Source organism: Branchiostoma belcheri, unplaced genomic scaffold (genome assembly GCF_001625305.1).
Source record: "Branchiostoma belcheri isolate BF01 breed outbred unplaced genomic scaffold, Haploidv18h27 scaffold7, whole genome shotgun sequence".
Classification (NCBI taxonomy): domain Eukaryota; kingdom Metazoa; phylum Chordata; class Leptocardii; order Amphioxiformes; family Branchiostomatidae; genus Branchiostoma; species Branchiostoma belcheri.
In genome coordinates this window covers 4341742-4357288 of record NW_017804353.1, presented here as the reverse complement: position 1 = coordinate 4357288, position 15547 = coordinate 4341742, and the positions used below count along the sequence as shown (strand labels likewise).

Below are 15547 nucleotides of genomic sequence, written 5' to 3'. Positions count from 1 at the left end.
CATCACTACACTGCATTCATGTGTGCTGAATGCTTCAGCACTACCTCGAGGGGTTCCTCAATCTGTCTGTAGACGGCAATCAGGCTCCGTGAATACACTTGGATTGAACGGGGCTTTCAAGAAAGGTCCGAGCTTTCAACTTCCAATGATAGCGCCGCAATCTGGTAATCTTCAAAAAGCTTTCCATAACCCGCTGAGAGGAAAAGAGGCAGGACTTTGGGAGTAAATTCTACTGGAGCATGGTGCGCTTTAAGTGTGATTTCCCCAGCTTCAGTGTCTGTCAGAATACATGTACTTTATTTTCAAATAGTAGACTTTCCTGTCAATATGATCCCAGCATCTGTCCTTAGTGCTGAAAAGCTATCAAATACTTTTAACAAAATAAAAAAAGGAGAAAGAAGGAAAAACATCCAAGTCACAGTCCCTGCAACTTTCATATAGATTGTATATTGAGTGATGCTGAGTTGAAAATGCTTTGAAAGAAGAATAGCAATGACACACAAACCAGATATTTCCTCTAGCAGACTGAGTATGTTATGTCCGAAACACAATTATTTCAGTTATTTAGCAATACATGTTGAAACTGCAGTAATATATATCAGTGAAAGGAAGGGATAAGTGAGATACTGACCTGGTTGGCTGGGTGGCTGGACAGGCACTGGTTGAGGGTGATGGTGTGGTCATCACACAGGGCTGGACACAGGGGACCGGTGATGATTCCCTTGTGGTAACGGTCACACTGTAACAAGTAGTCAAACAGAACGACAGGTTAGATGGTACAAACAACTATCAGTCATTAAAACATGCTTGAATATCAAACAAGCTGTTATGTAGTAAATGCACATTGTAGTATTACCTTTCCATGGTACTGAAATACATTCAATACTGTTCCATGGTACTGAAATACCTTCAATACTGTTCCATGGTACTGAAATGCCTTCAATATCATTGCAAGGTACTGAAATGCCTTCAATACTATTCCAAGGTACCTTCAATACCACTAAGATAGAATTACTCTCTTTCCTTGGATTGAAAGACTTTCAATACCACTGATATTACAGGGATGGCTTTCCTTGCTACTGAAAAACCTTCAACACCACTAATATTCCAGCATAATATAGCCTTTTTATGGTGGTGAAATACCTTTGATGGCATCAATATTGCAGTATGCCTATCTATCCCCGATGCCAAAATATAACTTCACAGTGTAAACCTTCATGGTACTGAAGTACCTTCCACACAATTCAATGATACTAAAGCATGGCCCATCTATGACATTATGAAGTTTTTGAAGTAGGAAACTATGCTGGGGATGCCATCTGTTTCACCTTCCAGGTCAATGATGAAGTGTTATCTAAAGACTGCCTGAAGGCTCATTAATAAAGATACAGATAGATCAGGGTTATGAATAGCTCAACAGCAGATCACAGACATTGATTTCAGAGGTAATTATCACTTGTGGTTGCTATTCTGGAAATGTAAGCTCAAGTTCTACTCAAATGATGAATCTATATGTTTCTATATGTATGTACCTTTAACATAATAAAAAAGGAGATGAAAGAAAGTGAAGCCAATTCAAACCAAACCACATTGTCATTAACAGATACTTAGTGAGAGCATGAAAGATTGCCTCCTATAGCAACAATACTAACATGGATTGATCACCATTAGCATTAAGTACAAGACTACTGAGGGCCATCCTTGACAAGATGGATATGTTACCATCTGGACCTCTCTCTTTTTCTCAAAGGTATTGGTGCCTTGGAAGTTTGCTGGCTGACCTTCACTTTATCTTCAAGGTCACAGTTCTGGCTCTTAACTTAAGTTAAAACAGTACTGTTGAGACTAGTACATGTATGTGTACATATTATGCATATACTGTGTTGTAACAATTGCTTAAGAAGTGTACACCCTACATTGTTTTATCACTGTAGTATAGTACACTATCCATTTTGGCTTGTGTGATGGACAGAAAGTTCAGCCTGTAATTTACATGTGTATTGTCACATACACTTTAGAAAGCTACTTTGATCTCATAGGTGTAGAATAGTAGATTATGGTATTTAGAGTTGGCTGTCAGAAAAAGAAACTAGCCTAACAGTATTACCAATTACAGGCACTACACTGCTCCACCGCAATTGATGAGCACACCAGTGAATTGACAATGTTAACACCCACCATGATTTGACCTATAAAATCACCCATCATGCAATCTGGGTCAAGGGTTAATGGAGTCCACACCATTTCACTGCTATTGCCCCCCCCGCGGAGAAATGTGGACCCACGCGGCTCCGTAAATCTCTACATTTGTGTAGTTGGTCGTATAAAATTGGTTTTCCTATTCCAATATCATTCTATAACAGCAGTGGTCATTGATGTCTTCATTGAGAAACACCATGCATCTAAGTCACTAGGGTCTGTGGTATACCCTGACCCAAAATGATACAATGTAGCATGCTTTTGTTTGAATAGGTTTAGGATCATACAGCTGATAGTATTATAGCATGTTTAATACCAATATTTCAGATTTAGCTGTTAACCTTATAAAGCAAGTGATGCTATTACAACTCTTGCCATTCTGCTATCACTGACTGAGTGTAACATACATTTGGATTGAACTTTACTGAGTCTTTATTAGAGCATGAAAAACAACACTTGACATTTCATGACCTCCTTGATTGTAAGCCAAATTGTATATGACAGAATGACAAAAACGAACAATTCATAAAAATTCTAATACTGTTTTTCACCATTCTGAAAATTCAAATGCAGACTGATAGACTAGTAGTATTTTCACTCAATGGCTTTTGAACTATAGCCTTGACAAAGACAGCATTTGCCATTGAAGTCAATATCCACATGCTGTATCCCTCCCACATTATGTCACTACATGTACAATGTACATGTACTTTGTGTGACACGAACCATGTCTTGCTTTTGCTATACCATTTTGTTCTGCAATTTGGAAATACTTTATGCAAATACATTGTACATAAGCTTTTAGACATGTACTAAAACCCCAATTTTTCAGTCTGCAAAATTGCAGGTTGCTTGATTTTTCTTCTGCCATATTGAAAATGTCTCTGCAAAATGCAGACTGCAGGTGGGTATTTTAAACACTGACAATTATGTATGTAAAATGTCTGATGAGAACCATGTAGCTGCCTTGGTCCTGCCTGCCGTGCCATGGGAACAGGTGGTCTGCATTGATTACCAGTGAGCCGGCAGGATTATGAAGTGGGGCATGGCTGGCAGATCCAGAGCAGGAACAAACATTACACCTGTCAGCCTCACAGGTCACCTCCCGTAAAGTACCTCATAAACTTCTCCCCCCTCCCACTTATCGATTGGCCCTGCTTAATGGACTTGATCCGACATTAGCAGCTTTTCTTGTAAAAATCTGTTCAACTAAATCGCCAGATGGTTGTCACTGTCGCACGGATTTTCATGTTTCGGGGAGATACCGGCAACTCTAATGCCCCCGCAGCCGGCGTAAATCTCTCTCGTCTGATGTTTGATATGTTTCTTACCCCCCAGTGGTTTCTAAGAACACAGCACCAATCTTAAATGTACTTGTGTGAACAGTTGTATGAGGTAATAATGATATCACGTCCCCACACTCCGCCTGGTGCTTAATATATTGCCCCTTTTACCTGCTATGAAAATGAATTTACCTCCTGGAGACATCAACATTGGATTTTTCAGGGAGAAACATTGAAGTGTTGCTGTGATCATCTACTGATCTACGTACATGTATAGTGTGCAATTTCCTTTATGACATTGCAGCATCAATGGAAGCAATGACTTTTCCACCCATGATATAAGATGTGGTTGTAACATGGTTCAAATATTTTACCAGACTGCTGTGAAATACATCAGATGCTACAATTTAGTACAAAATGTACTTGAAAAAATGTATAAAATCTAAAACTGCATCAATAAAGGCCTTGGGTCATCTGACACGATGAAAGAAAGAATTTTATAATCTATCGCCATAAAACAATCTTACAATTGATTCTACAATGTAGGTATCCTGAAATGGTAAATGAAACAGTCATTAAGCCCTTCAAAATCTGTCATCAAGACGGTACAGCCGTCATTACTTCAGAGGATATTTTGTATCTAGATGAGCCAAAAAAAGTGCTGCGTCCCATTTTGCATCTTATCTATGGCCTCTTCCCCATGTAAAAGCTTTCAATTCTACTAAAGGACACTGCATCTGCTCCAAACAGACCAGCTCCCTGCCTAACCATCGAAGAGGAACAGCAGTAACATACTCCTGAACACCATCCATGCACTCTTCCCTTCATGGCTTTTCTCTTCATTTCCAACTGGCTGAAAGGGGCTCCATACTGAGAAAACTATGGCAGTGATTGTGCACAAATCCTCACTCATTGGGAAAAAGGGTAGGAGCCTTTCAAATAAAAGTAATGCTGTAAACAGCACATCTAGATCTCATCAAATATTTATGACAGAATGTTACTGAGTTTGTGCCATCCTCGAGGAAGGAAGAGATTTCAGCAGACAAATATGTAGAAAATTACTTGTTCTGCATCTATTGTGCATCTTTATACATGTAGTATAGTGTCATCTTTATGATGATAAATTCTGTCATACAAAACATGTCTAACTTTAATTGCATCCCTCATGATGGAAACTTTGGAAATAACTTTGACTTTCTATAAAAGTGTGACGCAAGTACAGAATACAGAAGCCGTATCCTCACTCCACCCTAAATGATATTTGGCAGGAACACTTTCCTGATTCCACAAGGAGATAGCAGTGTAAAATGGGGAGAAACTTGCTTGCCAATAACACTTTACCTCAGGTGTAATGTGACGTGTTGTTGTAGCTTAGAGACTAAACATTGCAGACAGTTAATGTCATGCTCGGTTGAGCAATGAACAGCCTTTTTTGACCTAGGAAACACAATGGTACACGCACTGAGCTACCTATAATATACCTTCATATCATACCCATTTGAGACCCTACTCCTATGTGTACATGTTGCTAGAACTTCATCTGTTTGTTTCATGATTCATAAAACACTTAACTTCTGGCCAATAGTTGTCAGAAATGCTTCCAGGCAAATTATAGCCTTTTTGCCAGCATTGACTTTCTAAATGCATAATATATTTCTTGCTGTAGACAGAAAATCCCAACAGCATTTAAACTGGATTAAAGTCTCACCTCAATGAGGTGTGTGAATGTTTGACCCGGTTTACACGACGACAAAAACCTGGCGTACGATAATGGCGTACGCACGCGATCGTACGTCCGTTTCGGTTTACACGGAGCGGGACGGACAGCGCCGGGACTCCCGTAGCGCTCCACACTTTCGTGACCCCATTTGACCCGCCGCGAGCTTTGACATAGCGCTATTTTCAAAATGGCGGGAGAACAGGCTCTTTTTCTGTTCTTCATGCGTCAGATGTTGCTATTCTTCTTTTCGCGGATGTACTTGCGTCGCCGGGCATTGCGTAGAAGAAGGGTTGGACGTCGCAGGGAGCGGTACCATGAGATCCAACGGGCAGCAATTTTTGCAGTCATTGCAATCATTCAAGCTCAAGGCGGGATCGATCGGTCAGTGTGGGAACGTGACAGTTAGAGCTATTGCGCATTTCTGTCATGGTCAGTTGCGGCAGTCGCGAGCAAACAGGCTCAGCAAAACAACAAACAAATCAAATACGATAAAAAAACAAAAGGAAAACCGAAACGGATCAGAGAAAACAGAGTAAAGATCAGTAACACGGCGTGGGTTTTCACAGGAGCGGGAAGAAGAATGGAATTTGCATATGACCCCTGACCTCCTGCAACAGGGAAGTGCTTGCGAACGCCGTTCGTACGATCAGTCGCGTTTACACGAGGCGGGGAAGCATCTTGACTCCCCGCTGGGCGATCGTACACGATCGTACGCCTGCCTTCGAGGTGGCGTACGCAAATTGCGTACGATAGGTGCGTACGATAGGTGGGGCCGGTTTACACGCTGGAAAAAATGGTCGTACGCAATTGTCGTACGATCGCGTGCGTACGCCATTATCGTACGCCAGGTTTTTGTCGTCGTGTAAACCGGGTCTAAGACTACATGTAGCTTGAATGTTAATTTGTGTTGGTGTGTTATGTGTTATGCAAGACTTTACCCCCGGCATATACTATATGCAAGACTAAATTACTTGGAAGCAGCTACAGTGTGAAGCACTAACCTACCCGGAACCCGGAGTGCTTGACTCGGAACCAAGAGGTCCCGAGTTCGAGTCCTAACATGCCACCGAACTTGTGATCTTGGGAAAGGCACTTAAAACGACTTTCCTCACTTTGCTCAGATGAAAATGAGTTGTCCCATGTTTGTGGTGGCATTAACATAAGTTGAAAAACTTGAGTGTGCCATCACCACGTCTTGTGATTACATGTTGGAATATTAGTAAAAAAAAGTACTTACGATGATGGCTCTACAGGCATCTTCCCGGCACAGCTCAGTGTAGGAGGAGTACTTGAAGTAGACGGCCCAGCTGCCGATGAAGATGACCAGCCAGATCACCACCAGCGTCTTAATCTTCATGGGCATTCTTGCCTGCACAAAACACAAAACAAGGAGAAGTTTAAGATTTCATACATCTCAAAGTATTACATGTATAGTTGTTCTTTGCAAGAAATGACCCGCTACTATGGTCACATGTCTCTGATGTCATGTTCCAAAAGTAGACGGGTCCATTCCATGAACAAGGTTGAAGGAGTCAGCCGAAAATTTGGGGTAAGTCCTAATTCATTCCACTAGTGTTGGCAGAGAAAGTTTATAAACTTATTAGTCTTTATTTCATAACAGTTGTTCTTGTGAACTTCTTGCTGATTCTTTGGGTATTCAACTGTTGTGCACAATGTTGGGCAATCCTCCAGTTCCCGAGTTCCTTCAGCATACTGTTCACTTCATCCCAGGTTCTGTGGAGAAACCATCTTGACCTACATGTACAATTTGACCTTCTTGTCAATCTATGGCTACCCCATGGCCATTTCTCCCTTTGTTTCCTAGTGAACCAAAAGAATTCGGATTCCCTTGACAGTGGTACATTGAAGCAAAGCAGAAAGAAGAATCCCAGTTTGCAGTCTAAGACTCTTGCAAGATCATTTAAATGGAATACTTATTGCACATGTGTTTCGAAATATAGCAACTATTTACATGTATTTGGTCCTCTTTCTGTTGACTACAGACTTGTCTTCAAAACCACATAATGGAGTTTGATGGGTAAATAACCAGGAAAACCCTTGGCAGTAAGTTACCAGACTTAAAAGCAAATTCTTGTGGCAAATGAAGTGGTTAAGATCAAAAGTACTCACAGTCCTTGACAACTACATTGACTATAAATAGCAAGTTTGGTTACATAATTATACTCAAGTTAAGTACACCCCATGCCTGAGACTTAATCTGCCTTCACACCCAAGAACCCCCAATGTCTGAGTTCCGGTCAGATAACAGACCTTAAGCTGCAAACTAAAAGCTGGCCTGGCAGTGATGGGTGAGGCGGTCCAATCTCACAGGAAACAGACCAAGGAAACCCTTTGCTGCCGCTCTTTTCTCCATCGGTTCACTCTAAATCCTCCCTGAGCCGAAGATCGATGACGTATTAGCAGCACCTTCTTATCTCACTACTCTGTATCACTGCAGGGTTCTCTGCTCTTCTATGGACACACTTTTACAATTCATTTAGATCTTGCTTCCTGCCAATAGATGTGCTTTAAAAAGGAGTTTATTGCTACTTTACAGGTAGATATGAGGGAACACAGCAATCTATGGAGGAACAAAACGTACAAGAATTAAAATACAGATTAGTTAAGGGTGCCAGCAGGCTTAGTCTAACTCTGAGACCTAGACAACAGACTGAATACAAACATTTTAATGTGATGTGACAATAGACAGTAATGTACAGAAATACATGTAGGCTGTCTAGGATAGGAAATATTAGCACTAAAGATGACTAAGTATTACCTGTTTCATAATGTATTTTTAGATAACATAAAGTTTACCTAAAAATACATTATGAAACAGGAAGTACTTTGTCTAGCACGCATGAAGCCTGAAAAATGCTAGTTTCCTACAGTACATTCTATAATGTTCTGATAGCAATCTTTTCTGGGCAATAATACATGTAAGTGCTTGGCCTGTACATTTGGTACTAGCTTAGAATGCCACAGTTGGAGCTGTTCATACCCCGGCAGGTTTCAATCTAATCTTTTTTAGCCTGGTCCATCAATGATCATAGCTGCCACTGTTCTGCACTGATTATGAGCTAACATCAGATATCCTGAAATCTCTGGGGCACAAAGACAGATTGATGGATAGAGACAAAGCCTCGGTTGACAAGATATTACACACCACTGCTGCGTGATTAACAATGGGAGGATATATACATATTCACGTCCTGATAGATGTTCGTGCAAAGTAGCTGTAACACTACCATCAACATATCAACCTGTCCGGGATGGATGCAGATATACCGTACCCGCATGGAAGAACACAACTCAGGCAACGCACAAGGGACGCTACGATGTAAATCAATACGTTCGAATTACCGATCCGTCAGCTTCACCTGTCGACTCTAGACACGTGTTTCCTGATTAATACAAACCTACATGACACAGCAAACAAAGACATACCGGAGTCGGTAAACTTTACCACGTAATTGACTCCCTGGCATTTTCCTGACTCTACATATGAAATATGTATAACGCTTATTGACAGTTGAGCAAGTTTTAAGTGACAAAAGAGCTGAACCCTACCCTGTATGATCGGCAAGGTGGATCCAGAGAAGTCAAGTTATAATATCAGTCAAGAGTTGACAAGGACCTATGCTGATGCCACAGAGTCTGTATGCACATGCATAATCTCAAGTGTTCTTGACATTTCCCTGCATGTAAAATATTGATAAAACGCAGCTGAACCCTGAACGATTTCTTCCCCAGGACTAAACGCTGCCGACCATCTTCCCTGAGCCTCCTCTCGGCTTGGGTAAATTGTCTGAGTGGCCATCAAAGTCATGGCATTTGGAGCTGATCAAAGATTCATCACAGTTTACATCTGACCTGATTGTGGTATTTTTTGTGGTTTGGCAGGGAAAGAAATTTGGCTGGGGTCCAGTCCAAAAAAGTGATAACTTCATAATTGATATGAAAGTTGGCATATGAAGGATGTACAAAATTTCACGTAATTATTTGGTGGGTTACCACTATCACGATGATACTGAGATGTATTGCCAAAAAGATAAAGCTCATTTGATATACCTGTACTGTAGGCTTTGGCACACTACTTGAATGCATTCTTATTCAGTCCTGTGGCAGACAAATTTTTAAAAAGAAGAATGCAAACAAACCTGTATACATGTATGTATGAAAATGTACATGTACACTAACACTTCTTTATCATGGTAAAATACCACAATCATACAACACTGGGAAGGTTTGTCACTCATTGTAAAAAGGCCTATATACTGGGTAGCAACTAGACAGCACAGCATCTGTTGATCATGAATAGTACAACTAATAAAGTATATATACAATGTAGTGTGTAAATTTTCACAATTGATATCAATACCGCCAAGTTACTGTAGATAAAATCAAATCATAGCAAACACTGCTGAAATTACAATTATGATATTACCTAGAATAGATTTCTAAATCAATCCGTTAGCTGAGTGGGAAATTTGTAATATTTCTTTTCTAAAAATAGAATGTGCTGTGAGAAACAAACAAACAACAGAGCATTGTTTTTTGGGCTAGATTGCTAATATCCTCCAACGTTCTGATAAGAAACGACAGGTAATTACATTTGCATGGGTCTGCAGTAATGACTACCAATCTGTCACTGGGAATTTATCACACTACAAGATTAATCCAAGCAGCAATCAAGTGTAAGAGTGTCAGGCTCCATTACTCTTAGTCATTACGAACTGCATGTGGCTTGAAAGGAGTTATTAACAATGGCAAACCCCAACTTCTATGCTGCCTCACACATGAGGGTGTCGACTAAGCGATAAAAGCTACCCCAGCAATGGTAAATCACCAGCTCCTTTCATTGCGTAGGGTCGTCGCTAGATGGAGCGTTATTATCAACTAGACATTAAATCACTCTAACAAGCACGGATGGTTCAATGTCAAGGCAGACATGTTTAACATGACCTTTGACATGTTCTGGTAAATACTGGTAGAGTACATGTAGATAGCTGGGTAGTTGATTTCAATAAGAGATGTTCTACAGAAAATAGAATTGGGGCCATGATGGTAGGATGGTGGGGGTACCCGGTGATTTAAATATACAGGAGTATAAAGCAATACAGGACTGGTGGTTGCATCAATTCTATCTCCCTTGAAATGGCACCTTGACTATAAACAATGTGTGCAAATGTCCATAATGTAAGAAATCACAGTACAGTTACTGTAGTACTAAACCTAGTAGTCCTTCCTCACATCTTCTCAAGCATACATGTACACGTTCTTGCCATGTTACCTGTATCTCCTATTCTATTCAATGTAGAATTACTGCTCTTCAAATATACTATCTTGTCATTCATATGTACTAATTGTTCATACTAGTAGTCAGGTGCCATGGTACGGTGTACCATACTACCCTTCAATAGCACTTGACTATGAACAATGACTGCATACTATATTTCCTATCATAAGTAGAAGGTAAGAAATCACACTGATACTGTTATTAGTATTTATCTACAATATGTAGTGTGATGGACTGATGGTTGCCTGCCAACAGGTACATGCTGGCAGACAACCATCAGTCATCAAAGGTCAGGATTGGTAGCTCCCACCGACGTCTGGGCCTGTAATTGTTCCCTGTAACCTTCAGACAAGGGATATCATCCTAGACAGGGTGGCATTTGGATTGAAGGGTGGGCTCAATGTTACACCACAGAAAGGTCGTTCACGAAAAGTTCTCCGTGTAATTGTGATTGCACGTCGGTGAATACCACAGAGGACACACTTAGATTGATACCGTAGATAGCCGTGGTGTTGGATTGGCATGTCTGCAGTGGGAGGATGCAGGATTATAGCTGGAATAGCCACCATTTTTTACCACGCTCTTACAAAATTGCACTGCAACACAGAGGGACGACCCTGATGTGCTTGGAAAGGAAATTGCCTTTTTCCCATCACATATACGCCCCAGGGTAAGCGGTTGATGTATGAGTGTATATCTGAAGACGACCATAGCTTTTATGTTCAAGTTTCAACAAAAGACCACCACAGGAGAAAGTTAATACAAGTCATCAATTGTCAACAACAGACTATCGGACAGAGAAAATTGTTCAACGTCTCCTTTTGTATATCACAAGCAAACTTATATTATGTATCTCAGGTTAGTAATATCATCAGTCTGTCTTTTGTTTCTCTTGTTCAACTTTTTTTGTGTCAGCTTCCTTCAACAACCATCAGAAAGGGAGTGAAATACACTTGTTCCATTCCCGATAATTAAACCATGTCTCTTCCATCCACAGAAAAGCCAGACAAGTAATTTCCGTGGCAATGTTGTTCCCAGACTACCCCCAGGCACCCTGACAATGAACTTGAGGAAAAATGTACCTTGACATTAGAATTAGTGAAAGGGCGGAGAAAACTAGACAAAGGAACAATGCAAACCACATGTGCCTGGGGTTTATGGATAGAAGCTTTACTATGTTAGAAATGGCATGTTGCAAACAACTTGCCAAAGAATGAAAGGGCAGAGAGGTAGGTCTCTGCATTTGTAAACCATTCCAGGTGCCTTGGCATAAGCACACTCACTGTAAACTGTTGTTGTGGACTGTTATAATGCTTGTTTCTTCTTCATGTACCTGTGTGAAGTTTTAGCTTCATATCACGAGAATTGAAACCGCTTGTCAAGAAGTTCAATACCAATGGGGTCTATATTCCACACTATCATTAATTACGGCTCTTGGAAAATTAAGTCTTAATTGGGTTTGGGAACAATTTGAATATCAGGCTCTTATATCACGTAGTCATGAATCATTCCTTGTCAAGAGTAAATGAGGGTATTCATTCAATTATATGTACATTGAGAATTATCAAGCATTCCCAATTAAACTTGACATTCAGTATTATGATGCGCAATACAACTGCATATTACATAAAATAATTGTAATAACTTCAGAAAGAACTATATAATAGTGCCCTTATACATAATTTTACTACAAGTACTCATGTAGAATGAAAATTACATGAAAAACAGTGGCACCTATTCTCATTAAAAAACAATTAGATCCAATACTATCACTTACAGTAACTACTAATTTGGATGTAAATCCATTGTCCTATTAAGCCATGAACATTTTACATGTCCCATAAAGACATGAACATGTATACCTCTAGATCTGCATCTAAATCCTATCTCTATTCCACCCTACCCCTACTTAGTCACTCCCTTACCTTGCAGATGTTACCCTCCTACTATGAAACATTACTGTTTCAAGAAAAAAAACCTTCCTCAGATATGAAGGTCAGTCAATTTTGCAAGGACACACATGAACATCAAGGTTTATGTCAAGGTTCAGTTGTCCTCCGGGTCCATTACAGATAAATGTAACAAGAAGCTGTGCTTTAACATAAATATTGCCACAGGAGGGATTTCTTGAAATGTCAGTCCTTCCTTATGACACAGAAATCAATTTTCTGCCAGATTACTTGACACTTTCAGTTTTTACAGCCAGTATTCTGTCATAATTCTTCTCCAATCTAATGTTGAACTTTTGAAGCCACTCTTATAACTCATGCATAGTTAGGAAATTACACTGAATATTTCTAAAGACTTTAAAGAGTGTGGGTATTGTATTTGATATAGAATATTGTACAGAATTTTGGCGAGATATTTTGAACCTAATATTCCCCATTCAGATTGACATTTGCAACTAATTTTCAACATTGTTGCATGACTTGCATAAATTCCTAGTACTCACATTTCCACTATTTGTAAACAATGTGACAGCAAGTCGAGATTTTGGTAGTCTAACAAAAACTGCCCAGCCATATAGTGCTGATGCTAAGTTCATACAACTCACACGGCTGCATGTATGCAGTGTAATAAGGTAGACTTAAAAGATTAAAATCTAAAAATTTGACCAAAATAAATGTACAACTACTCGTACAGTACCCACCTTTAAAACATTTTGAAGACACTGTTTTTACAGGTGGAGCAGTTGAAGCCAAAAATACCCGTCGCGTTGGCTCTAAAACCCCTCAGCAAACTAACACATCTGTGCAAAGGCCAAAGTCTTCCTCTGACAAGTCTAGACTTACCATAGCTTGGACTTGTGACAGGATTACAGTGTAATCACACCTCTCCAGCGATGGGAGAGGCAGATAATCTGGCACTGATCCCTTCAGCTCCAGATTCCATCATGTAGCAGCATACACAACGCAGGGCCTACATTTGTAGAGCTGCATGTACGTACTATGAGGGTCTGCATGCTCTTTTCCGTAAGGCGTAGGCGGCCTCTTTATAATTTCCCGTAATTCGTAGGGAAGTCATTTTATTTACCGTTATTCGTAGTGAGGAGGCGAAAATTTAGCGTAAAACGTTGCCAGCCTTCCGGAAATTTAACGTAAAGCGTTGCGGGCCTCCATAAATTTAGCGTAAAGCGTAATCAGGACCCCCCATGCAGACCCTCTACTATCTCAGGGTGTGATGTGCCAGATCCGAGCATCCACCGAGCATTTACACAGGCCTAAGTGGGGACAAGGTCGGGCGTTCTGCCCTTTTGAAGGATAGGGTTATCTCGTCTTTGGGGACAGACAGTCGGAAATAAATCTGTCGCACGCTCGACATTTTCACAATGCAACAGCCTCGTGGGAGTGTCATCTGGTATCTGTCATTATGAAATATTGAGATGTGCCCGACTAAATACATTTTTTTGACATGCGATGGTTCTATTTTAACTTTATCATATTTGTGTGTTGAAGAATGTGCTGTAATTACACGTGGGAAGGGTTTTGTGAGTTATGTTGTTGGTGGGAATCTATTTGTACATTAAATTTTCCAGTTACAAATACATGTAGTCATGTACCACATCCTGTACTTTTTTTTCTGTCAATTTGATCTTCATATTATTTTTTTCTTCCCTCTTTATTTCCAATTGCTAGAGTCCTATACCGTCCTCAGCAAAAAAGGGATTTCGAATTTGCATTGACCCCAGACAAAACACACCCAGTGTCTGGCCACAAAAATCAAAATGCCATCAGACCCAAAATCTCACACCTTTCAGCTGCCTGCAGGACAAATAGCCCTTGAACTTGACCCCAGCCGGGTGGCGTTGACCTGTGACCTTGAGTCATCTATCATGGCCAATCCGCTGGGCTGGAATCCCTGCGGCACGGAGGTGTTAAATTGTGGGTTATGGTGGGTCCACATCACCACCTTGTGGGCCGTTCACGCTGATCCTATTGGCTTTTAGACGGATGCAATTTGGATGCAGCTGAACTCTGGGGATTTCCACATGAAGATGTCAGGATGAGCAATGGGTTTGCTCCATCTCACAACTTTGGGGAAGAACGTTACGTTCTGCATGGCATATCAACCTGACTCAACCCAGACTTTCTAGATATGTCAACTCAATTGGATGAAAACAACAAACTTTTTTGGTCTTGTTAATGTCCATCTCTAACTTAGATTCACACTTTGGGGAGGAACATTCTGCATGGAATATCAACCTGACTCAAACTCAACCCAGACATGGCTTTCCAGATATGTCAAGTTGATTAGATGAATAGAAAAAAAAACTTTTTTTTTGTTTTGTTAATGACTTGTGTCCTAAAAATTCTTAGTTTTTAAAGGTCTTGTAAATAGGTTGGTTACAGTACAAATGTACATGTAAAGGCAAACATAGCATACAATGTAACTGTTTCCCTGACATCCTCAGTGATTCATCGTTTTTAATTACATTGATCATGATGCGTCAATACAAATGCTAATAACTTGAAAACACACATTAACACAAGCATAAATGGCAGTTGACATTCTGCGTTGTAAAAAAAAATGACCAGTAAACTTGCATACTGGGATATTTTACAAGGTTCAGACTCAGGGATTCCAATGTTGGAATACAATCATCAGGTTGGAGGACATAAAGGATATTGAAGGCCATCAAATGTTAGCCGGGGGAATATGGGCTCGGGTAGACACTTTCTATCATCGTAAAGTTTCTATGGACTGCCATGAAGTCAGGAGTCAGCCCACTGTGGGCCATTTATAATTCATTTGAAGTTACTCCTGAGTATTTTTGGCTCTGATGAAAAGTTTACGGTGCCGTAAAAGGCAAGTACCAAAGTGCATACAGTTCAGGATCCTCCAATTCACAGTCATGAATATCAGGATGAATTTAATCTAACAACTGTCCATGCATTTTGGGAAAGAGAATATTACAAGACAGTATTTCTTTTGGCTTAATGTGAATTCTGTAGGACAACTGCAGAAAACACTACAGTACTTGGTTCTGAAATACATTTCTTACAAACCTTGATAAGACAGTAACAGTACAAAATGATCATTTCGGCC

At 40.2% G+C, this 15547-nt stretch overlaps 1 protein-coding gene across 3 annotated transcripts in view; it reads right to left on the bottom strand.

The window, feature by feature from the left end:
* The window catches only part of LOC109484542 (protein FAM69A-like), a 57512-nt gene that overhangs the window by 11209 nt on the left and 30756 nt on the right, over window positions 1-15547 (bottom strand). For all 3 annotated transcript variants that reach the window (XM_019787862.1, XM_019787861.1, XM_019787863.1), the window contains 2 exons: window positions 6440-6571; window positions 632-739 (listed from right to left, as the gene is read on the bottom strand). In XM_019787862.1, the coding sequence (XP_019643421.1) occupies window positions 632-739; window positions 6440-6571 (240 nt within the window). The remainder of the gene's footprint in view (window positions 1-631; window positions 740-6439; window positions 6572-15547) is intronic.